Source organism: Salmo salar, chromosome 04, assembly GCF_965601325.2.
Source record: "Salmo salar chromosome 04, fSalSal1, whole genome shotgun sequence".
Classification (NCBI taxonomy): Eukaryota; Metazoa; Chordata; class Actinopteri; order Salmoniformes; family Salmonidae; genus Salmo; species Salmo salar.
This window is the reverse complement of record NC_138294.1, coordinates 32,082,238-32,105,908: the sequence shown is the minus strand read 5'-3', so window position 1 is coordinate 32,105,908 and position 23,671 is coordinate 32,082,238. Positions and strand designations below refer to the sequence as shown.

The 23,671-nt window shown below is 40.7% G+C and overlaps 2 protein-coding genes across 4 annotated transcripts; both read left to right on the top strand.

The window, feature by feature from the left end:
* The first annotated feature begins 6,215 nt into the window (after window positions 1-6,215).
* Window positions 6,216-10,493, top strand: LOC106602711 (C-type lectin domain family 4 member E). Of its 2 annotated transcripts, XM_014195511.3 has the most exons (6): window positions 6,216-6,561; window positions 6,689-6,790; window positions 6,872-6,961; window positions 8,849-8,973; window positions 9,071-9,171; window positions 9,492-10,493. In XM_014195511.3, exons 1-6 carry the CDS (start codon window positions 6,378-6,380, stop codon window positions 9,661-9,663), a joined length of 774 nt encoding a protein of 257 aa, XP_014050986.2. In that variant the 5' UTR covers window positions 6,216-6,377; the 3' UTR covers window positions 9,664-10,493. The 2 variants fall into 2 exon arrangements, with proteins under 2 accessions (XP_014050986.2, XP_045572727.1); XM_045716771.2 differs by lacking the exon at window positions 6,689-6,790.
* Window positions 10,494-17,166: 6,673 nt separating this feature from the next.
* LOC123742436 (C-type lectin domain family 4 member E) lies at window positions 17,167-21,226 on the top strand. 2 transcript variants are annotated; one of them, XM_045716770.2, is made up of 6 exons: window positions 17,167-17,549; window positions 18,166-18,267; window positions 18,415-18,528; window positions 19,593-19,717; window positions 19,813-19,913; window positions 20,234-21,226. In XM_045716770.2, exons 1-6 carry the CDS (start codon window positions 17,447-17,449, stop codon window positions 20,403-20,405), a joined length of 717 nt encoding a protein of 238 aa, XP_045572726.1. In that variant the 5' UTR covers window positions 17,167-17,446; the 3' UTR covers window positions 20,406-21,226. The 2 variants fall into 2 exon arrangements, with proteins under 2 accessions (XP_045572726.1, XP_045572725.1); XM_045716769.2 differs by having other exon boundaries at window positions 18,412-18,528.
* The last annotated feature ends 2,445 nt before the right edge of the window (window positions 21,227-23,671 follow it).

Sequence of the window (23,671 nt, the reverse complement as noted above, 5' to 3'; positions counted from 1 at the left end):
TATTAAAACCTCTTAAGCTGACAGTCCCCAAAATTGGGCACTGGAATTACTTTAAAAGATATGTATATGTTTACACGGCTTATTTTATTGATTTCCCACCATTTTATAATTCAGAAGACAGCAATCCCGACCTTCCTAAGACCATGTAAAGGTCCTCTGTGGAATAAACTGGTATTTGCGTCCCTCTGGTGGTCGGCTGCATCATTACATTAATTTATATCACTTCACTGCAACGTTATGGCAAAGGCGTGGTCCTTAGAAAAACATTTATTCAACTGATTCAGGGCACAGATATGGCAAGGAAATCACTGAATGTGTCTCAAGCAGGCAGATCTAAATACATAACTTCATGGCTCAACGATAAAGAATGTGAACTACCCCCTTCCTTAAACCTAAAATAAGTAAAGTAATTTTGTGAGGAAGTCAAACATTTGTTTTACGTCAGAAGTAGACACATTTTTCCCTTTACCTATCCCTTCTCCCCTTGTCTATAGGACGGACGTATGCTGTTTAAAAGTCCCAAATGTTGATTTAGACGTTCACAAATTTAACAGATTTTGACTATCACTAATGTCATGATATGTTTGGTAAAGTAATAAAGAAGGTGAAATATGACATATTACAAAATATGAAAAGGCTTATCATATCATAACATTTGTATATGTTTTAGTGTACTTTTATTGTGTATTAGATCATATGGGTTGATTTTTTTGTTTGTTTTATCAGACATAAATCATTCCAGGTGAGCGCCAAAGGTCATAGCTTTATGGGGGGGGGGCTAAATGTCTGTCAGCTCAACTACCTTCCTGCTTATTTCCTGATAGTGTAGCTTCCTGTGGATCAGTAGTTATGTTTCACACATCATCAGACACAACATGAAGTCAGTACAGTAGACTCAACAGAACAGATTTTACAACAGAAATAGCTCATTTAGTTTTTTTGTTTTAGCATATGAATAAAATCCTTACTTATTAGCTTCATGTGTATTAGCAGTTATGTTTCACACTTCAACAGATACAACATGAAGCCATTACAGTAGACTCTTGATAAGTTCACACTCACTACTCGGGAACCAAATGCAAATATGCAAAGTTGAAGAAAATGCCCTAGCACACAACTACCCATGCCGTTTTTTTGTCATCTTCCTCTATTGACACTTCCCTGGGAGTGACATCTTCAGCAGATAGTCACACAGACAAACACAGAGACAAACACACAGGTAACACACACACACACACACACACACACACACACCACACACACACACACACACACACACACACACACACACACACACACACACACACACACACACACACACACACACACACACACACACACACACAGAGACAGACACACAAAGAAACAGACACACAGAGAGACAGACACAAGGCAGAGGCAATTAGAATACAACAAATCCACAAAGATATGCTTTATTGACAACAAAATCAACATTTTGCAATGGCCATCTCAGTCTCCGGACTTGAACCCCATTGAAAACCTGTGGTTTGAATTGAAGAGGGCAGACCATACGTGCATATGAAGGACATCAAGCATCTGTAAAGATTCTGTATGGAGGAATGGTCTAATATCCCTCCCAACTTATTAAAACCTTTTAGAAAAAGGCTCAGTGCTGTTATCCTCACAAGGGGAGTTTTGCAGTGTTAAAAACAGGGGTGCCAATAATTTTGACCCCTATCTTTATTGGATTTTTGTTCATTACATATTAAACCAAATATATTTCTATGAGCAATTGTATTAGTATAAAATATCATAATAAAAAATATGTGGAGCTCTGTATTTTAATTATTTTATACAGTCTTTTTTGCTCATCTTTATCAAGGATGCCAATAATTTTGGACCTGACTATTTATCTTTTTCAACAATATGAATTTCTCTACAAATCAAAATGTATTTGTTACATGTGCCAAATACAACAGGTGTAGATCTTACTGTGAAATGCGTACTTACAAGCCCTTAACCAACAATGCAGTTTAAGAAATAGAGTTAAGAAAATATTTACAGGTTAGTCGAGGTAATTTGTACATGTAGGTAGGGGTAAAGTGACTATGCGTTGTTAATAAACAGCGAGTAGCAGCAGTGTAAAAACAAAGTGGGGGGGTCAATGTAAATAGTATGGGTGGCCATTTGATTAATTGTTCAGCAGTCTTATAGCTTGGGGGTAGAAGCTGTTAAGGAGCCTTTTGGACCGAGACTTGGCGCTCCGATACCGCTTGCCGTGCGGTAGCAGAGAGAACAGTCTATGACATGGGTGACTGGAGTCTTTGACAATTTTTTGGGCCTTCCTCTGACACCGCCTAGTATATAGGTCCTGGATGGCAGGAAGCTTGGCCTGAGGCAGGAAGTTTGGCCCTTGTAGACATTTTTGAGGATCTGGGGATCCAATGCCAAATCTTTTCAGTCTCCTGAGGGGGAAAAGGTGTTGTCGTGCCCTCTTCATGACTGTCTTGATGTGTTTGGACCATGATCGTTTGTTGGTGATGTGGACACCAAGGAACTTGAAACTCTCAACCTGGCCTCAACACAAGAGTCTAGATTGGTCTGACTGAATCTGTTACTGAGGGAACTTTCTAATGTGTGGATGGCACACCGCTGACCACAGAGAAAGAGAGAGTAACTACTTCAACAATAAGGCTTCAATTTTTATTTCATTCAACTTTTATCTATACAGGTTCTTCTCATTTATGTTTTTAAGATGAAAAATGTCTGGATATTATTGAGGATTATAAACTGGGTGGTTCAAGCCCTGAATGCTGATTGACTGTCAGCCGTGGTACATCAGACCGTATACCACGGGTATGACAAAACATTTATTTTTACTGCTCTAATTACGTTGGTAACCAGTTTATAATAGCAATAAGGCACCTTGGGGGTTTGTAAAATATAGCCAATATACCACTGCTAAGGGCTGTGTCCAGGCAATCCGCATTGCGTCGCGTGAAAAGAACAGCCCGTAGCCGTGGTATATTGGCCATATACCATACCACCTCGAGCATTATTGCTTAATTATGACATATTAACCATAATGTCTTACTGTTTCTAAACCTCTAAGTACGGGTATTGGCCTAACCCTGATAATGCTGACCCTTCTGAGAATGAGGATAAGTGCTGAGGTGAATGCAGAAACATTGCATCCTCTGAGGCTGGGAATGACTTGTCATGTGAGGACAATGGTCATTGGGTTTGTGAGAAAATGGTTCACCAACACCATGACAACACATACAGCAGACCACAGTGCACACAACTTCTTCCATTACAGCAGACTCTTGATACGTTCACACTCACTACTCAGGAACCAAATGCAAATATGCAATGGTGAAGAAATTGCCATAGCCACAACTACTCATGTCAATTTTTTGTCATCTTCCTCTGTTGACACTTCCATAGGAGTGCCATCTACAGCAGATAGTCACACAGACAGAGTTGCTGTAGGGGGTGCTGAGATGTTGGCCGGTGTAGGGGTAGCCAGGTGGAAGGCATGGCCAGCTGTGGAAAAATTCTTATTGAAATGAAATGAAGTGATGACAGTGTTTCCTATCCTCAGTGCAGTGGGCAGCTGGGGGGAGGTGCTCTTATTCTCCATGGACTTTACAGTGTACAATTAGTACTACAGGAAGCAAATTTCTGTTTGAAAAAGCTAGCCTTAGCTTTCCTAACTGACTGAGTATGTATATCGGTTCCTGACTTCCCTGAAAAGTTGCATTTCGCGGGGGCTATTCGATGCTAATGCAGAACACCACAGGATGTTTTTGTGCTGGTCAAGGGCAGTCAAGTCTGGGGTGAACCAAGGGCTATGTCTGTTCTTTGTTCTAAATTGTTTGAATGGGCATGCTTATTTAAGATGGAGAGGAAAGCACTTTTGAAGAGCAACCAGGCATCCTCTACCCAGGCCAGGTCAATTAGAAAGGCCTGCTCACTGAAGTGTTTTAGGGAGCGTTTGACAGTAATGAGGGGTGGTCGTTTGACCACGGACACATTACACACGCAGGCAATGAGGCAGTGATCGCTGAGATCCTGGTTGAAGATAGCAGAGGTGTATGTAGAGGGCAAGTTGGTCAGGATAATATCTAAGAGGGTGCCCATGGTTGCGGATTTAGGGTTGTACCTGGTAGGTTCCTTGATAATTTGTGTGAGATTGAGGGCATCTAGGTTAGATTGTAGGATGGCCGGGGTGTTTAGCATGTCCCAGGTTAGGTCACCTAACGGTACGAACTCTGAAGATAGATGAGAGGGGCGATCATTTCACATATGGGGTCCAGGGCACAGCTGGGGGCTGAAGGGGTCTTTAAGAAGCGGCAACGGTGAGAGACTTGTTTCTAAAATGGTGGATTTTTAAAAGCAGAAGCTCGAATTGTTTGGGCACAGACCTGGATAGTATGACAGAACTCTGCAGGCTAACTCCGCCCCCTTTGGCAGTTCTGTCTTATCGCAAAATGATATAGTTAGGGATGTAGAAGCACGGTGGCTAGGAAAAACTCCCTAGAACCTAGGAAGAAACCTAGAGAGGAACCAGGCTCTGAGGGGTGGCCAGTCCTCTTCTGGCTGTGCCGGGTGGAGATTATACATGGCCACTAAGACCAGATTGTTCTTCAAGACGGTTATAGATGACCAACAGGGTCAAATAATAATCGCAATGCAACAAGTGAGCACCTCAGGAGTAAATGTCAGTTGGCTTTTCATAGTCGAGCATTCAGAGTACTAGACAGCAGGTGCGGTAGAGAGGGAGAGGGATAGAGATAGTTGAAAACAGCAGGTCCGGGACAAGGTAGCACGTCTGATGAACAGATCAGTGTTCCATCAACACAGGCAAAACAGCAGAAATTGGATCAGTAGCATGACCAGGTGGACTGGGGACAGAGACAGCCAGGAGTCATCAGGCCAGGTAGTCCTGAGGCATGGTCCTAGGGCTCAGGTCCTCCGGGAGGGGAGAGAGCGAGAGAGAGATGGGAGAATTAGAGGGAGCATACTTAAGATCACACAGGACACCAGAGAAGACAGGAGAATTACACCAGATAAGACAGGAGAATAACACTCAGCCCTAAACTGAAAAAAGGTGGCCAAACTGACACATTTCGTTTGCAGAATGCATTAAGACTCTCAAAACATAAAATACATGACACACAATCAACTACCTCCATCAAAACATACTGTACAACTTGTTATGTAATGATTTTTTCCTACATCTATCAATATACCCTAACAAGGTTAACCCTCTTTTATAAGTCTGTGCCATCTGTTGATACTACAACTCAAACCAAATAATTATAGTACGCACCATAATGACAACTAAACATATTATCACAACATGGGCTGCATTCTTTTTTCCTAAAATTATTTTACCAAAGATGACCAACGCAGAAAGAATGTCACTCAAGCGCATGAATATCCAGAAACAAAAGGCTTTATTTGACCTTTTTCCATTTTAACTGAGAGCTGAACTATCTTCTATGGGCCCCTCTACCTCTCATTTGCCCTCTGCCTCTTACTTGGTCCATTCTTACAAACAGCAAGTCAGAGGTGACCTCTTTTACGCATGAATAAGGACTGATTGAACAATTGTCCAAAGAAGATTTGCACGCTTGCAAAAGTAGTTTACAATCATGGGAGTCATTTGTATCAGCTGTGACCAAATGCTTGAATTTTGTTTGACATGATTTACTCAACTGACTTCTGCGTTTTTTGTAGAGAGTTGTGTTTACTGTTTTGCAAAAATGTGCTTAGCATTTGCATACTTTGTGAAAGCAATGAGTAATGACTTACTGTTTTGCAAAACAGTATATTGTTGTGCTCATTAAGTTATGATGGCACTCAAGTGGACCCCAGGTTCATTAAAAGTGTCTTAGCAATCGATAAAAACTGTAATACATTCCTACCCATTTCCTGATAATGTGGCTTCCTGTGTACCAGTGGTTATGTTTCACAACGTGAAGTCAGCCCAGTAGACTCAACAACAGAATAGTTTTACAATAGAAGTTCATTATTTTGCACATTTCATTTTTTGTATTAGCATATTAATAAAATCTCTACTTCTTATCTTCCTGTGCACCAGTAGTTATGTTTCACACATCGTCAGACACAACATGAAGTCAGTACAGTAGACTAATAAGTGTAAACTCACTACTCAGGAGACCAATACAAATATGCAAAGGAGAAGCTGTAGCCACAACTACCCGTGTCATTTCTTTATACCTCACTAGGGGTTACACCTTCACACAGATAAAGACAGACACACAGACGACACAGAGACAGACACAGAGACAGACACAAGGCAGAGGCAATGGTATCACTATAACCTGAGACTTAATGTGAAGTACAATTACAGCACAGAGTACAAGAAGCATCAGGCATTGCTGAAGATGTCTGAGGCCATCTATGCCATGCCAGACATGACCAAGAAGGTCAAGTTTGACAGAAGTGAAGCTGAGGAGAGGATTGTGGACATCTACGTCAGTGCAGACACCCTGAGGGACCATGAGACCAGCACCAAGACAGAAGATGTAGAACATACTTCAACTAATGGACCGGGAGACCAGCACACAGGTAACACACACACACACACACACACACACACACACACACACACACACACACACACACACACACACACACACACACAATATACACACAAATACTATACACACACACACATCTTTTTACGTGTACATAGAGCCCGATAGCACAGGGAAGAGACCCTTCCTAGCTGTTGCGGTGTGTCTGGGGCTGCTGTGTGTTCTCCTACTGGCTGGGATCATAGGCCAGTCTGTCCACTGTAAGTATAGCTAAATTGTAATTACTATAATTCACTGGCAGTCCCATGGGTGTAATCTGATTTGGTGAGTAACTTTTCTAGGCCGACAACAGACCAGATACAACCTGTCTAAAGAGAGAGACCAGCTACAGAGGGAGAAAGATGACCTTATGGAAAAGTTCTCTAATCTGAGTGAGTTTACCTAATACACGATCATATCATTAATTGTACATGTTCAATATGCACAGGGCCGTAGCTACATGAGGACATTGAGGTGCTGACCTCAGTAACTGTTTCTAATGAGAAAAATGAATGAAATAGATTCTTGATCTGACTGAGTTCTAATCGCGCCTCTTCGCAAACGAGTGGAATCAAGAACAGTGGTTTGTTTGTTAAGTTTGCCAACGTCAACCCGGATTTGCATCCTAGATTTGCCTTTTAAGCAGCACTTTCACCACTATCTCAAACGGCTAACTGCTCCCTCTCACGCCACAGGCCGAGGGCCTGAGACGTGAAACGAACTACCCCAGCTCTCAGGTAGACACTAGCGACGCTGCTGACTGTGTTTGCCAGATGCCAGACAAAAGTACATTTTAAAACCCACCAGCATCGCCTGCCGTGTCTACAGACATCCCCATACGAATACAAGTTGAATCTCGGAGAATGAGTACAAAACTATTAAATAGTCGCTAATAGATACGTCAGTCAGTCATGTTTTTCTAATTACCCCCCACAAACACAGTAACAGACAGAGTCACAATCACACAGGTATCCATAAAATCAATGCAGTAGTCTTACAGTCAATACGTCACAAACTCATTGCTATAACACCATGTGAAAGAATAGCAGAATTTCCATTAATTTGAAATAAATAAGCAATACATTAGTAATAATCCGTCATCATGTCTGTAGGATTATGAAACAGAGACTTCTATTGCAGTAATGTTGAAGGGCTCTGGGGGGTATTACTGAGCCAGCTAGAAGGATGAAGTAAGACGGTAACGTTAAAAGGAGCCTACCTCAGCAGGAGCAACAAAATAGACTACTAAGCTCTCATAATAACTTTGCTTTACAAAGATTAGGCTACTAAGACAGACAGTGATGTGGCGCTCCGTGGTGAGGCTGAGGCAGGCTGCAATGCATGCAGGAGGAAGTAGAGGAACCAGAGAGAGAGGAAGCAAGGCAGGGAGAGGTTAATACAGTGGTTCCCAAACTTAGGGTTGGGGCCCCATGTGGGGTCCCCTGACTAAATCTGTATCAAAGAAGACAGGAATTAAAAGAAAAAAAGACGTGTTTAAATATGAACATATTCACATGGCCTGTCTTCCCTATGGGCCTACATTTAAATGCTCTCAAAATGCAAACAATGCAGGTCTAAAATAGTCCTACATTTCCTTTACATCACTGGTTGTTCCTCTTATCTCGATCACCAATGGAGTTTATAGTTCACCTATTACCAATCGTTTTTAACCACAACATCACTGATATTAATACAGAATCCTTAGTGATATTCAAATCATTAATGTAATGTGACAATATGATCATCTGTGTGCTCCATTGCTGTCTGTTTGTGCGGAGATTGATTAGGAATGCCTAGGAATACAAATGTGAACGCAATGTCAGTTGAGAAAAGCCATATCTATGTAAAGAGATGATGAATTACACAATTCATCAATACAACTGACTGAACAGTCACTGATGCTACTTGTCATTGTAACTCATTTCTCATATTTCTTCCCTTTCTGGCGTATAACATTACTATTGTGTAGCTAGTAGGCTTTGTGTTTGTAGATCAACTGAGGTGAATGAACCTACAGCAGCCAAGGTAATAATGGCTGGGGTCATTTTTGCTTGTTTTTGCTCTTCTCCAAATAGCACCATAATGTTTTTTTTATTATATAGAAATGCAGTACTTTTTGGAAAGTTTCTATACAATTAATCCCGCTGTCTTACGACCTCACTAAAACTCAAACCCTGGTTACGGCCCTGAACGCGGACAAAAATGTTGTTTGTATACCTTCATTAATTAGTGCGGAATAATGATATGGTAATGAATGTTTAAACTAACCTGTTCTGAAGGCCGGAAAAGGTTTGAATCCTGTTGGTACTTCGTCTCTACTGAGAAAAAAACCTGGAGTGAGAGCAGAAAGGACTGTCTGGAGAGAGGAGCAGACCTGGTGATCATAAACAGCAAGAAGGAAATGGTGAGAGAGTGGGGGAGATAGATAAATACATAGAGAGAGAGAGAGAGACATAATAAACATATTTTGATCAGTATTAATTTATCTTTCTCAACAACAGAGGTTTCTCTATGGCCTCAAAAAGAGAGTCTGGATTGGTCTGACTGACAGAGAGACTGAGGGGTCCTGGAAATGGGTAGACGGCACACCACTGAAGACAGGGTGAGAGATTTGACCATCCAGTTGTGATATGGAGACTTTGAAAACAAATGATATTGCTTCAGATCATCTTCATAAAGACAAATGTTTCCCGTCGTAGATGTCATTCAATGAGCTCTATAGATGAATCATAGAAACCAAGCATAATTTTCTTAAAGAAAAGGGAAAAAAAAGTTATTTTTTTAACACTACGTATGTTTTTTACTTTTTGTTGGTGGCCCACATCTGACAGCTTGTGGCTTTAAATCAGAAAAACACAGGCACAATTTATTTCATTTATAATGATGTTTTACTGACAGTGGTTCTCTGTGTTGACAACATAGGTTCTGGGGGAGCAAACAGCCTAGTAGTGGTGGTGGTCATTCAACCCATCAGGAGAAGGACTGTGTTGAACTAGATGATGGACAACATCAGCCTGAGAAGACATGGAATGATTCAAATTGTGATAATAAACTGGAGTGGATTTGTGAGTTGTGTAACAAAAACCTTCTGTAACAACTACCCCCCCTCTCTCTTCATCTCTATGACTCTCTCTCTCTGACTCTCCCTCTCTCATTCTGTCTCCATCCCTTCTCATTTATGTTTGTTTCATTCTGAACATATGAATCAAATTCCCATTTACTTCCTGGGATACATTAGTAGCTTCCTGTCTTCAGTAGTTAAATGATGGACACCTCATCAGACACAGACAATGATTGAGACACAACAACACTAAAAGTAAGCAGCTGCATTAGAACAGGTAGAAGGGAACAGTATGAGGTTGTTAAGTCAGTACAGTCGACTCCAGATGAGTGCACGTCAGTTAAGTGCGAGACCTGGGTTCAAATACAACTTGAAATCTTTCAAACGCTTTGAGCTTTTGCTTTAGCCTGTCTTCAGTGCCAGGTGGGTACTGGGGCTTTTCTGTTGCAACAGAAGTATTTTAAATGATTTCATATAGAGAGGCATTCTGGCAGTACTCATTAGACACTGGAACCAGAGGGGCGAAATCATGATTTTTCACTGTCCTCGTTTCTATAATGTTGTTGCCTTGATTTTTTGGGTTTCATCTCCAGATTCACAGACACCCAAATGTAAATTTGGCCTATTGATTAACGAGACACACTATTTATCTTATTATTTTGTGCTATAATTTGCAGTTTATCTTGGAAAATATTATCATTATAATTATTTTACATTGTTGTGTCTCAACGGGCCGTTAGCGATAAAATAGGATCTATGTGCAATGGTCAGGTCACTCTGAGGAAGATGTCAGCTTGATGTTGAAATGTCAGTCACCTGTTCGCATCCTGTACAATGTATTAAAGTGAGCAATAAGAAATCAATCTCTGCATTTTTTTGTTGACTGCTCCAACTCCTTTTTACCTCGAATTTGTCCATTTGGAAGTTTTCCTTGGCAAGGCATTCTCATATTTTCATACAGTATTTCATCCCAGGTCTGGTAAGTCTACACTATCGACTCAGGAATCAGATGAATATGTTTAAAGGAAAAGAACATGTCCCAACCTCAACCACCATGTTACTTTTAGTTTATCTTCCTCTTTTTACATTTCACTTTCTTCTGGGGACAACATATCAAAAACACTTAGTCTCAGAAATGGACACAAAGCAGACACAGGGGTGGTGATAGGTTCAGAACCTGAGTAGACATTGCTGTATAGTCAGAAAACACAATACATTGTTGGAGATGTCTGAGGCCATGCATGACAAGCCAGATGTGACCAAGAAGGTCAAGTTTGACAGAAGTGAAGCTGAGGAGAGGATTGTGGACATCTACGTCAGTGCAGACACCCTGAGGGACCATGAGACCAGCACCAAGACAAAGAGGTAGAAGACATTTCTCCAAAGAACGGACCGGGAGGTCAACCTAATACACACACAATCTTTCTCTCTCTCTCACACACACACACACAAAGGTGCACACACACACTCAAGTGCAACCACACACTAACATGTGCAAATACACACACACACAATGCAAAGAAAAACTATAAACACATATTTTATAAAACAGTGAAGAGACCCTTCATAGGTCTTGATGTGTTGTCCTACTGACTGTCAACTGTTGGTAAATGTTATAATTCCTACAATTTACCGGCAGTTCTGTGGTTTTCTGTTTTAGTTGTTATTGCAGATAACGGGACTCTCAGAGCTTCTTAGCTTATAAATCCAACTCATCTGCAGATATAGTCTTCTTAGTTTATAAGACCAACTCATTTGCAGAAAGAGTCTTCTTAGTTTATAAGACCAACTCATTTGCAGAAAGAGTCTTCTTAGTTTATAAGACCAACTCATCTGCAGAAAGAGGCAAAATTCAGACCAGTTACAAAACCCTGACTGAAGACAGAGACCAGTTTTAGAAAGAGAGAGACCAGCTACAACATTGAATGAAGAGAGAGACCAGCTACAGATCAGTCACTATTTACAACACCCTGACTGAGGAGAAGGAAACGCTACAGTGGGAGAGAAGTGGACCTTAGACCATCTTTATTGATATTTTCTGTGGTATTGTTAACAAACACGCCCCCATAAAGAAAATGAGATTTAAAAACAGGTTCAGCCCCTGGTTCGACCGTGATCTTGCAGCGTTACTTCACCTCAAGAATTGCATTTCACGAAAGACTCGGCACACACATACTCAAGCTGACTGGCTCTCGTTCAAGCAAATGAGAAATAAGTGCACTCAGGATATCCGGAAGGCCAAAGTTAGTTACTTTAAGGAGCAGTTCTCTCTCTGTGGGTCTAACCCCAAGACGTTCTGGGAAACAGTTAAAGACCTGGAGAATAGACCCTCCTCCTCACTGCTGCCCATGTCCCTTAACCTGTTGTGGTATAGAGGGCAGTATTTTCACGGCCGGATAAAAAACATACCTGATTTAATCTGGTTACTACTCCTGCCCAGAAACTAGACTATGCATATAATTAGTAGATTAGGAGTGCCCTGTCTGACAATTTGTTGTCCTTCTGTTGCATCTCTATCAAAATTACAGCATCTGTGCTGTAACGTGACACGTTCGAAAGGCTTCCATTGGCTCTCTAAAGGCGCCAGAAAGTGGAATGGGGTGTCTGCTGTCTCTGGGCAAAGTATAGGAGCATAGTTTGTAAGTGGTCTGCCTGGGGACAGTGAGACTGGAGATGCGCGTTAACGAGACTTCTCCATTTTTTCTTTCAGTCTTTGAATGAATACAACGTTGCCCGGTTGGAATATTATCGCTATTTTACGAGAAAAGTAGCATAAAAATTTATTTTAAACAGCGTTTGACATGCTTCTAAGTACGGTAATGGAATATTTTGACATTTTTTGTCACGAAATGCGCTCGCGCGTTACCCTTCGGATAGTGACCTGAACGCACGAACAAAACGGCGGTATTTGGATATAACTATGTATTATTTGGAACCAAAACAACATTTGTTGTTGAAGTAGAAGTCCTGGGAGCGCATTCTGACAAAGAACAGCAAAGGTAATCCAATTTTTCTAATAGTAATTCAGAGTTTTGGTGACCCCGAAGTTGGCGGATGTCAAAATAGCTAGCCGTGATGGCCGAGCTATGTACTCAGAATATTGCAAAATGTGCTTTCGCCGAAAAGCTATTTTAAAATCGGACATAGCGATTGCATAAAGGAGTTCTGTATCTATAATTCTTAAAATAATTGTTATGTATTTTGTCAACGTTTATCATGAGTAATTTAGTAAATTCACCGGAAGTTTTCGGTGGGTATGCTAGTTCTGAACATCACATGCTAATGTAAAAAGCTGTTTTTTGATATAAATATGAACTTGATTGAACAAAACATCCATGTATTGTATAACATAATGTCCTAGGAGTGTCATCTGATGAAGATCATCAAAGGTTAGTGCTGCATTTAGCTGTGTTTTGGGTATTTGTGATGCATGCTAGTTGCTTGGAAATGGCTGTGTGTTTTTTTTGCGTCTATGTACTCTCCTAACATAATCTAATGTTTTGCTTTTGCTGTAAAGCCTTTTGGAAATCGGACAACATGGTTCGATTCAGGAGAAGTGTATCTATAAAATGGTGTAAAATAGTCCTATGTTTGAGAACTTTGAATTATGACATTTTGTTGTTTTAAATTTGGCGCTCTGATTTGTCACTGGCTGTTGAATAGTGTGGGACGATTTCGTCCCACCTCCCCTAGAGAGGTTAACCTGTTGGGGATAGGGGGCAGTATTTGCTCGGCCGGATAAAAAAACGTACCCGATTTAATCTGGTTACCACTCCTACCCAGTAACTAGAATATGCATATAATTAGTATATTTGGATAGAAAACAGTCTAAAGTTTCTAAAACCGTTTGAATGGTGTCTGTGAGTATAACAGAACTCATATGGCAGTCAAAACCCTGAGACAAATCCTAACAGGAAGTGGAAATCTGATGTGTTGTATTGCCTTCAAACCTATCCCATTGAAAAACACAGGGGCTGAGGAATATTTTGGCACTTCCTATTGCTTCCACTACATGTCACCAGCCTTTACAAAGTGTTTTGAGTCTTCTGGAGGGAGATCTGACCGAACAAGAGCCATGGAACGATGATGTCCCATTAGACACCTGGCGCGCGAGTTCATGTTGGGTACCCTCGTTCCAATACGTTATAAAAGAGTATGCATTCGTCCACCTTGAATATTATTCATGTTCTGGTTAAAAAAGGCCCTAATGATTTATGCTATACAACATTTGACATGTTTGAACGAACGTAAATATATTTTTTCCCCTCGTTCATGACGAGAAGTCCGGCTGGCTTAGATCATGTGCTAACAAGACGGAGATTTTTGGACATAAATGATGAGCTTTTTTGAACAAAACTACATTCGTTATGGACCTGTGATACCTGGAAGTGACATCTGATGAAGAGAATCAAAGGTAATGGATTATTTACATAGTATTTTCGATTTTAGATCTCCCCAACATGACGTCTAGTCTGTATCGCAACGCGTATTTTTCTGGGCGCAGTGCTCAGATTATTGCAAAGTGTGATTTCCCAGTAAGGTTATTTTTAAATCTGGCAAGTTGATTGCGTTCAAGAGATGTACATCTATAATTCTTTAAATGACAATATAATATTTTACCGATGTTTTCTAATTTTAATTATTTAATTTGTGACGCTGACTTGACTGCCGGTTATTGGAGGGAAACGATTTCCTCAACATCAATGCCATAGTAAAACGCTGTTTTTGGATATAAATATGAACTTGATAGAACTAAAAATGCATGCATTGTCTAACATAATGTCCTAGGAGTGTCATCTGATGGAGATTGTAAAAGGTTAGTGCATCATTTTAGCTGGTTTTATGGTTTTGGTGACCCTGTCTTTGAATTGACAAAACATTACACACAACTCTTGTAAATGTACTGTCCTAACATACTATAAATTTATGCTTTCGCCGTAAAACCTTTTTGAAATCGTAAAACGTGGTTAGATTAAGGAGATGTTTATCTTTCAAAGGGTGTAAAATAGTTGTATGTTTGAAAAATTTGAATTTTGACATTTATTTGGATTCAAATTTGCCGCTCTTGAAATGCACCTGCTGTTGATGGAGTGCACCATGGGTGGCACGCTAGCGTCCCACCTAGCCCATAGAGGTTAAAGGGGAGATCAAGCTGATCCTAACTGTCTTCAATGATTTCACCATTGCCCTTGATTCTAAGCAATATTGTGCTGCTATTTTTATTGACTTGGCCAAAGCTTTTGGTACGGTAGAACATCACATTCTTGTGGACCAGCTAAGGAGTATCGGCGTCTCTGTGTGGTCTTTGGCCTGGTTTGCTAACTATCCCTCTCAAAGACTGCAGTGTTTAAAGTCCGAAAATGTGCTGTCTCAGCCACTACCTGTCACCAAGGGAGTACCCCAAGGCTCAATCCTAGGCCCCTCGTTCTTCTCAATTTACATCAACAACATAGTTCAGGCAGTAGGAAGCTCTCTCATTCATTTATATGCAGACGATACATTCTTATACTCAACTGGCCCCTCCCCGGATTTTGTGCAACAAAGCTTTCTTAGTGTCCAACAAGCTTTTTCTACCCTTAACCTTGTTCTGAACACCTCCAAAACAAAGGTCATGTGGCTTGGTAAGAAGAATGCCGCTCTTCCCACAGGTGTTATAACTACCTCTGAGGGTTTAGAGCTTGATACAAGTACTTGGGAGTATGGCTAGATGGTGCACTGTCCTTCTCTCAGCACATATCAAAGCTGCAGTCTAAAGTTAAATCTAGACTTGATTTCCTCCATTGTAATCACTCCTCTTTCACCCCAGCTGCCAAACTAACCCTGATTCAGATGACCCTCCTACCCATGCCAGATTACGGAGATATAATTTATAGATCGGCAGGTAAGGGTGCTCTCGAGCGGCTAGACGTTCTTTACCATTCAGCCATCAGATTTGCCACCAATGCTCTTTATAGGACACATCACTACACTCTATACTCCTCTATAAACTGGTCATCCCTGTATACCCATCGCAAGACCCACTGGTTGATGCTTATTTATAAAATCAACTTAGGCCTCACTCCCCCCTATCTGAGATATCTACTGCAGCCCTCATCCTCCACATACAACACCTTTTCTGTCAGTCACATTCTGTTAAAGGTCCCCAAAGCACACACATCCCTGGGTCGCCCCTCTTTTCACTTCGCTACAGCTAGCAACTGGAACGAGCTGCAACAAACACTCAAACTGGACAGTTTTATCTCCACCTCTTCATTCAAAGACTCAACCATGGACACTCTTACTGACAGTTGTGACTGCTTTGTGTGATGTTTTGTTGTCTCTACCTTTTTGACCTTTGTGCTGTTGACTGTGCCCAATAATGTTTGTACCATGCTTTGTGCTGCTACCATGTCGTGTTGCTACCATGTTGTTGTTATGTTGTGTTGCTACCATGCTATGTTATCATGTGTTGCTGCCTTGCTATGTTGTTGTCTTAGGTCTCTCTTTATGTAGTGTTGTGTTGTCTCTATTGTTGTGATGTGTGTTTTGTCCAATATTTATATTTTATTTATTTTAGATCCAGACCCCCATTTCCGCAAGCGGCATTTTGCCTTTTGGTAGGCGGTCATTGTAAATAAGAATTTGTTCTTAACTGACTTGCTTACCTAAATAAATATTAAACAAAAAAAATACAAATAAATAAAGAAGTGATCTTACATAAAAGTTCTCGAATCTGTTTACCTAATACATGGTCATGAGATCAGATATGAGAACATAACAACTGCCAATTCTGAAGTAAGAGCTGGTGACGGATGGGAGCAAAATGATCCCTACTGAAATCTCCATTATGCTTTTGTTAAGTGGGAATAAAATATGTGAAAAATACATGTGAACCTTGTGTCTGAAAACCACATCTCTTGTTTCTCACGGGAGCTGTAGAGGAAGAAGACATGTCGAGAGACATGTCGAGAGACATGTCGAGAGAGAGAGAGAACAAAAACATTGTGATGCTAAGATTTAGAGGAAAGCATACTGTACTCTTTAAAATACATGTCAGAATTGTGTTTATTAGAAACACGTACATATCCAGCATAGGGCTATGTTTAGTAAAAGGTTTGTAGATTTTTTCATGTCCAGTTATTAGCATACACTTATCACTTTAATAACAATAATTACAATGGCACAGACTGATAAATAAAGGTACAATGTAATTTAACAAGATCTACCAGCTTTCTGATTGAATGTGATTAGATAGTTAAAACAGAGTCTCCTCCAGGTTGACACGTCAGATGGGCAGAACTGTAGTGAGAGGACACACATATACTGTACAAGACGCATGTAGACACACGCAGACACACGCACACACAACACACAAGTGAAGTTGCCTTTAAATCCTCTGATGAAGACATTTACCACAAACCCTTCAGAATAACACACAGACAGCGTTGATACAAAAAAAAAATGCCCCTAAATGGTCATCAGTGGCATAACAAGTTTGAGCCATAACGTGCCCTCCGTTTGAAGGCTGCGGAAACAACCAACATTCCTCGCAAAGTGATAGGCTGAAAGGCTGCAATTGTCACTATTTGTTGTCCTGCAGCTGTCATGTTCTATCACTCTGTTAGATGATCCTGTCAGGTCTATGTTCCTGCTTGAAGGTGGTTGGATACTCAAAACATTATATTAACTGCAGTGGACCAGAGACAGAGCTCAGAGAGGTAACAGGTCAAATCACACATCAGAGCTACTACTCAACTACTTGTCAGTACATTTAGAATCATACAGTAGATATTATCATTACAAGTCAGTTAGAAAGGTAATCATACAGTTAGTTAAGATGGATGACTACGTCAACAAAGAGGTTGTTGAAATTGAAAAGGTTATTGAAGAAAACAAGAATGGAGCAATGAGGAGAGTGACGACTGAGACACATCACTCAGGTAAGAACACAGAAACTCTGTCACACAAACACACACACGCATTGGGCCCCCCTCACCCCACAGATAGTAAATGAACATGTCATAAGGCTTGATTATTATTATTTTTTACTACAGGAAATTAGCTTTAAAACTCAGCCTCATGGCAAAATGTGTAGAATCGCAGGAAATGTGCTCTAAAACAGCAACATTTTCTCTCTTCCCAATGGCAAAAGAAAGACACCCCTCCCAGGTTGGGTGTGGGGGGCCTTGCTCAGACATGCTCTACACCACTGACCCACGCACACTCACACAACGACAAAGACCTACAAACACATGACGCAAAAACAAAAAAGTCCCAGTGGAAAAGTTTTTTTTACAATTATTTTACCACACATTTAATTATGCAAATGAATGTATGTTGTCAGTGTATTCAGAGTTTCCAACATGTCAAACTGATACAGTCAAATCCTGTGGACCCCAGGGAAGAGTAGCTGCTGCAATCGCAACAGCTAAAAGGGATCCTAATAAAATACAAAAAAGACAGCTGTGAGAAACGATCCTCTTGTAGCTTATTATGTTGAAACTGCACTCTGCTGTTTGCGTCCGTGTGTTTTCACACCAGTGTGTATCTCCCCAGGACCTGACGGTTCAGAGAGAAGACTCTACAGGATGGTTGCTGTAAGCTTTGGGATGCTGTGTGTTCTACAAGTCACTCTCAATATCTCCCTGCGACTAGTCTGTGAGTGTATTGTTACTTAATCATTACATTATATCAGACTTTGACAACTGATGAATTTTGTTATTTGTTTAACTAAGTTCCTCCAATGTTAGACATGTTTAAATGACTGGCAAACTACATCCAATATATTCTGTCCTCTTTTAGCAGACAGTCTGACTGAAGAGAGAGACCAGCTACCAACCAGTTACAACAACCTGACTGAAGAGAGAGACCAGCTACAGAGGGAGAAAGATGATTTCATGGAAAAGTTCTCTAATCTGAGTGAGTTTACCTAATACACGATCATAACATTAATTGTACATGTTCAATATGCACAAGGCCGTAGCTACATGAGGACATTGAGGTGCTGACCTCAGTAACTGTTTCTAATGAGAAAAATGAATAAAATAGATTCTTGGTCTGACTCAGTTCTAATAGAGCCTCTTTGCAAACGAGTGGAATCAAGAAAAGTGGTTTGTTTGTTGTTTGCCAACGTCAACCCGGATTTGCATCCTGGATTTGCCTTTTAAGCAGCACTTTCACCACTATCTCAAACGGCTAACTCCTCCCTCTCATGGCACAGGCCGAGGGTGCCTGAGACGTGAAACGAACTACCCCAACTCGTAGTCTGCTCAAGTTGACACTAGCGATGCTGCTGACTGTGTTTGCGGGGGTTAGAAGGATTACTTTATCCTATCCTAGGTATTCCTTAAAGAGATGGGGTTTCAGGTGTCTCCGGAAGGTGGTGATTGACTCTGTGATTGACTCAATACATTAGTAATAATCCATCATCATGTCTGTAGGATTATGAAGCAGAGACTTCTATTGCAGTAATGTTGAAGGGCTCTGGGTAGTATTACTGACCCAGCTAGAAGGATGAAGTAAGACGGTAACGTTAAAAGGAGCCTACCTCAGCAGGAGCAACAAATAGGCTACTAAGCTCTCATAATAACTTTACAAAGATTAGGCTACTAAGACAGACAGTGATGTGGCGCTCCGTGGTGAGGCTGAGGCAGGCTGCAATGCATGCAGGAGGAAGCAGAGGAAACAGAGAGAGAGAGGAAGCAAGGCGGGGAGAGGTTAATACAGTGGTTCCCAATGGCTGGGGTCATTTTTGCATGTTTATGCTGTTCTCCAAATAGCACCATAATGTTTTTTTTATTATATAGAAATGCAGTACTTTTTGGAAAGTTTCTATACAATTAATCCCGCTGTCTTACGACCTCACTAAAACTCAAACCCTGGTTACGGCCCTGAACGCGGACAAAAATGTTGTTTGTATACCTTCATTAATTAGTGCGGAATAATGATATGGTAATGAATGTTTAAACTAACCTGTTCTGAAGGCCGGAAAAGGTTTGAATCCTGTTGGTACTTCGTCTCTACTGAGAAAAAAACCTGGAGTGAGAGCAGAAAGGACTGTCTGGAGAGAGGAGCAGACCTGGTGATCATAAACAGCAAGAAGAAAATGGTGAGAGAGTGGGGGAGATAGATAAATACATAGAGAGAGAGAGAGACATAATAAACATATTTTGATCAGTATTAATTTATCTTTCTCAACAACAGAGGTTTCTCTATGGCCTCAAAAAGAGAGTCTGGATCGGTCTGACTGACAGAGAGACTGAGGGGTCCTGGAAATGGGTAGACGGCACACCACTGAAGACAGGGTGAGAGATTTGACCATCCAGTTGTGATATGGAGACTTTGAAAACAAATGATATTGCTTCAGATCATCTTCATAAAGACAAATGTTTCCCGTCGTAGATGTCATTCAATGAGCTCTATAGATGAATCATAGAAACCAAGCATAATTTTCTTAAAGAAAAGGGAAAAAAAAGTTATTTTTTTAACACTACGTATGTTTTTTACTTTTTGTTGGTGGCCCACATCTGACAGCTTGTGGCTTTAAATCAGAAAAACACAGGCACAATTTATTTCATTTAGGATGATGTTTTACTGACAGTGGTTCTCTGTGTTGACAACATAGGTTCTGGGGGAGCAACCAGCCTAGTAGTGGTGGTGGTCATTCAACCCATCAGGAGAAGGACTGTGTTGAACTAGATGATGGACAACATCAGCCTGAGAAGACATGGAATGATTCAAATTGTGATAATAAACTGGAGTGGATTTGTGAGTTGTGTAACAAAAACCTTCTGTAACAACTACCCCCCCCTCTCTCTTCATCTCTATGACTCTCTCTCTCTGACTCTCCCTCTCTCATTCTGTCTCCATCCCTTCTCATTTATGTTTGTTTCATTCTGAACATATGAATCAAATTCCCATTTACTTCCTGGGATACATTAGTAGCTTCCTGTCTTCAGTAGTTAAATGATGGACACCTCATCAGACACAGACAATGATTGAGACACAACAACACTAAAAGTAAGCAGCTGCATTAGAACAGGTAGAAGGGAACAGTATGAGGTTGTTAAGTCAGTACAGTCGACTCCAGATGAGTGCACGTCAGTTAAGTGCGAGACCTGGGTTCAAATACAACTTGAAATCTTTCAAACGCTTTGAGCTTTTGCTTTAGCCTGTCTTCAGTGCCAGGTGGGTACTGGGGCTTTTCTGTTGCAACAGAAGTATTTTAAATGATTTCATATAGAGAGGCATTCTGGCAGTACTCATTAGACACTGGAACCAGAGGGGCGAAATCATGATTTTTCACTGTCCTCGTTTCTATAATGTTGTTGCCTTGATTTTTTGGGTTTCATCTCCAGATTCACAGACACCCAAATGTAAATTTGGCCTATTGATTAACGAGACACACTATTTATCTTATTATTTTGTGCTATAATTTGCAGTTTATCTTGGAAAATATTATCATTATAATTATTTTACATTGTTGTGTCTCAACGGGCCGTTAGCGATAAAATAGGATCTATGTGCAATGGTCAGGTCACTCTGAGGAAGATGTCAGCTTGATGTTGAAATGTCAGTCACCTGTTCGCATCCTGTACAATGTATTAAAGTGAGCAATAAGAAACCAATCTCTGTCTTTATTTGTTGACTGCTCCAACTCCTTTTTACCTCGAATTTGTCCATTTGGAAGTTTTCCTTGGCAAGGCATTCTCATATTTTCATACAGTATTTCATCCCAGGTCTGGTAAGTCTACACTATCGACTCAGGAATCAGATGAATATGTTTAAAGGAAAAGAACATGTCCCAACCTCAACCACCATGTTACTTTTAGTTTATCTTCCTCTTTTTACATTTCACTTTCTTCTGGGGACAACATATCAAAAACACTTAGTCTCAGAAATGGACACAAAGCAGACACAGGGGTGGTGATAGGTTCAGAACCTGAGTAGACATTGCTGTATAGTCAGAAAACACAATACATTGTTGGAGATGTCTGAGGCCATGCATGACAAGCCAGATGTGACCAAGAAGGTCAAGTTTGACAGAAGTGAAGCTGAGGAGAGGATTGTGGACATCTACGTCAGTGCAGACACCCTGAGGGACCATGAGACCAGCACCAAGACAAAGAGGTAGAAGACATTTCTCCAAAGAACGGACCGGGAGGTCAACCTAATACACACACAATCTTTCTCTCTCTCTCACACACACACACACAAAGGTGCACACACACACTCAAGTGCAACCACACACTAACATGTGCAAATACACACACACACAATGCAAAGAAAAACTATAAACACATATTTTATAAAACAGTGAAGAGACCCTTCATAGGTCTTGATGTGTTGTCCTACTGACTGTCAACTGTTGGTAAATGTTATAATTCCTACAATTTACCGGCAGTTCTGTGGTTTTCTGTTTTAGTTGTTATTGCAGATAACGGGACTCTCAGAGCTTCTTAGCTTATAAATCCAACTCATCTGCAGATATAGTCTTCTTAGTTTATAAGACCAACTCATTTGCAGAAAGAGTCTTCTTAGTTTATAAGACCAACTCATTTGCAGAAAGAGTCTTCTTAGTTTATAAGACCAACTCATCTGCAGAAAGAGGCAAAATTCAGACCAGTTACAAAACCCTGACTGAAGACAGAGACCAGTTTTAGAAAGAGAGAGACCAGCTACAACATTGAATGAAGAGAGAGACCAGCTACAGATCAGTCACTATTTACAACACCCTGACTGAGGAGAAGGAAACGCTACAGTGGGAGAGAAGTGGACCTTAGACCATCTTTATTGATATTTTCTGTGGTATTGTTAACAAACACGCCCCCATAAAGAAAATGAGATTTAAAAACAGGTTCAGCCCCTGGTTCGACCGTGATCTTGCAGAGTTACTTCACCTCAAGAATTGCATTTCACGAAAGACTCGGCACACACATACTCAAGCTGACTGGCTCTCGTTCAAGCAAATGAGAAATAAGTGCACTCAGGATATCCGGAAGGCCAAAGTTAGTTACTTTAAGGAGCAGTTCTCTCTCTGTGGGTCTAACCCCAAGACGTTCTGGGAAACAGTTAAAGACCTGGAGAATAGACCCTCCTCCTCACTGCTGCCCATGTCCCTTAACCTGTTGTGGTATAGAGGGCAGTATTTTCACGGCCGGATAAAAAACATACCTGATTTAATCTGGTTACTACTCCTGCCCAGAAACTAGACTATGCATATAATTAGTAGATTAGGAGTGCCCTGTCTGACAATTTGTTGTCCTTCTGTTGCATCTCTATCAAAATTACAGCATCTGTGCTGTAACGTGACACGTTCGAAAGGCTTCCATTGGCTCTCTAAAGGCGCCAGAAAGTGGAATGGGGTGTCTGCTGTCTCTGGGCAAAGTATAGGAGCATAGTTTGTAAGTGGTCTGCCTGGGGACAGTGAGACTGGAGATGCGCGTTAACGAGACTTCTCCATTTTTTCTTTCAGTCTTTGAATGAATACAACGTTGCCCGGTTGGAATATTATCGCTATTTTACGAGAAAAGTAGCATAAAAATTTATTTTAAACAGCGTTTGACATGCTTCTAAGTACGGTAATGGAATATTTTGACATTTTTTGTCACGAAATGCGCTCGCGCGTTACCCTTCGGATAGTGACCTGAGCGCACGAACAAAACGGCGGTATTTGGATATAACTATGTATTATTTGGAACCAAAACAACATTTGTTGTTGAAGTAGAAGTCCTGGGAGCGCATTCTGACAAAGAACAGCAAAGGTAATCCAATTTTTCTAATAGTAATTCAGAGTTTTGGTGACCCCGAAGTTGGCGGATGTCAAAATAGCTAGCCGTGATGGCCGAGCTATGTACTCAGAATATTGCAAAATGTGCTTTCGCCGAAAAGCTATTTTAAAATCGGACATAGCGATTGCATAAAGGAGTTCTGTATCTATAATTCTTAAAATAATTGTTATGTATTTTGTCAACGTTTATCATGAGTAATTTAGTAAATTCACCGGAAGTTTTCGGTGGGTATGCTAGTTCTGAACATCACATGCTAATGTAAAAAGCTGTTT

What these genes read in the sequence shown, in the direction of transcription:
- LOC106602711 (XM_014195511.3), top strand. Translation starts at nt 6,378, where the DNA reads ATGTCTGAGGCCATCTATGCCATGCCAGACATGACCAAGAAGGTCAAG. An exon ending in ACCGGGAGACCAGCACACAG is followed by an intron (nt 6,562 to 6,688) that starts GTAACACACACA and finishes ACGTGTACATAG; the next exon opens with AGCCCGATAGCACAGGGAAG. An exon ending in GGCACACCACTGAAGACAGG is followed by an intron (nt 9,172 to 9,491) that starts GTGAGAGATTTG and finishes TTGACAACATAG; the next exon opens with GTTCTGGGGGAGCAAACAGC.
- LOC123742436 (XM_045716769.2), top strand. Translation starts at nt 17,447, where the DNA reads ATGGATGACTACGTCAACAAAGAGGTTGTTGAAATTGAAAAGGTTATT. An exon ending in GGAAAAGTTCTCTAATCTGA is followed by an intron (nt 18,529 to 19,592) that starts GTGAGTTTACCT and finishes CCTGTTCTGAAG; the next exon opens with GCCGGAAAAGGTTTGAATCC. An exon ending in GGCACACCACTGAAGACAGG is followed by an intron (nt 19,914 to 20,233) that starts GTGAGAGATTTG and finishes TTGACAACATAG; the next exon opens with GTTCTGGGGGAGCAACCAGC.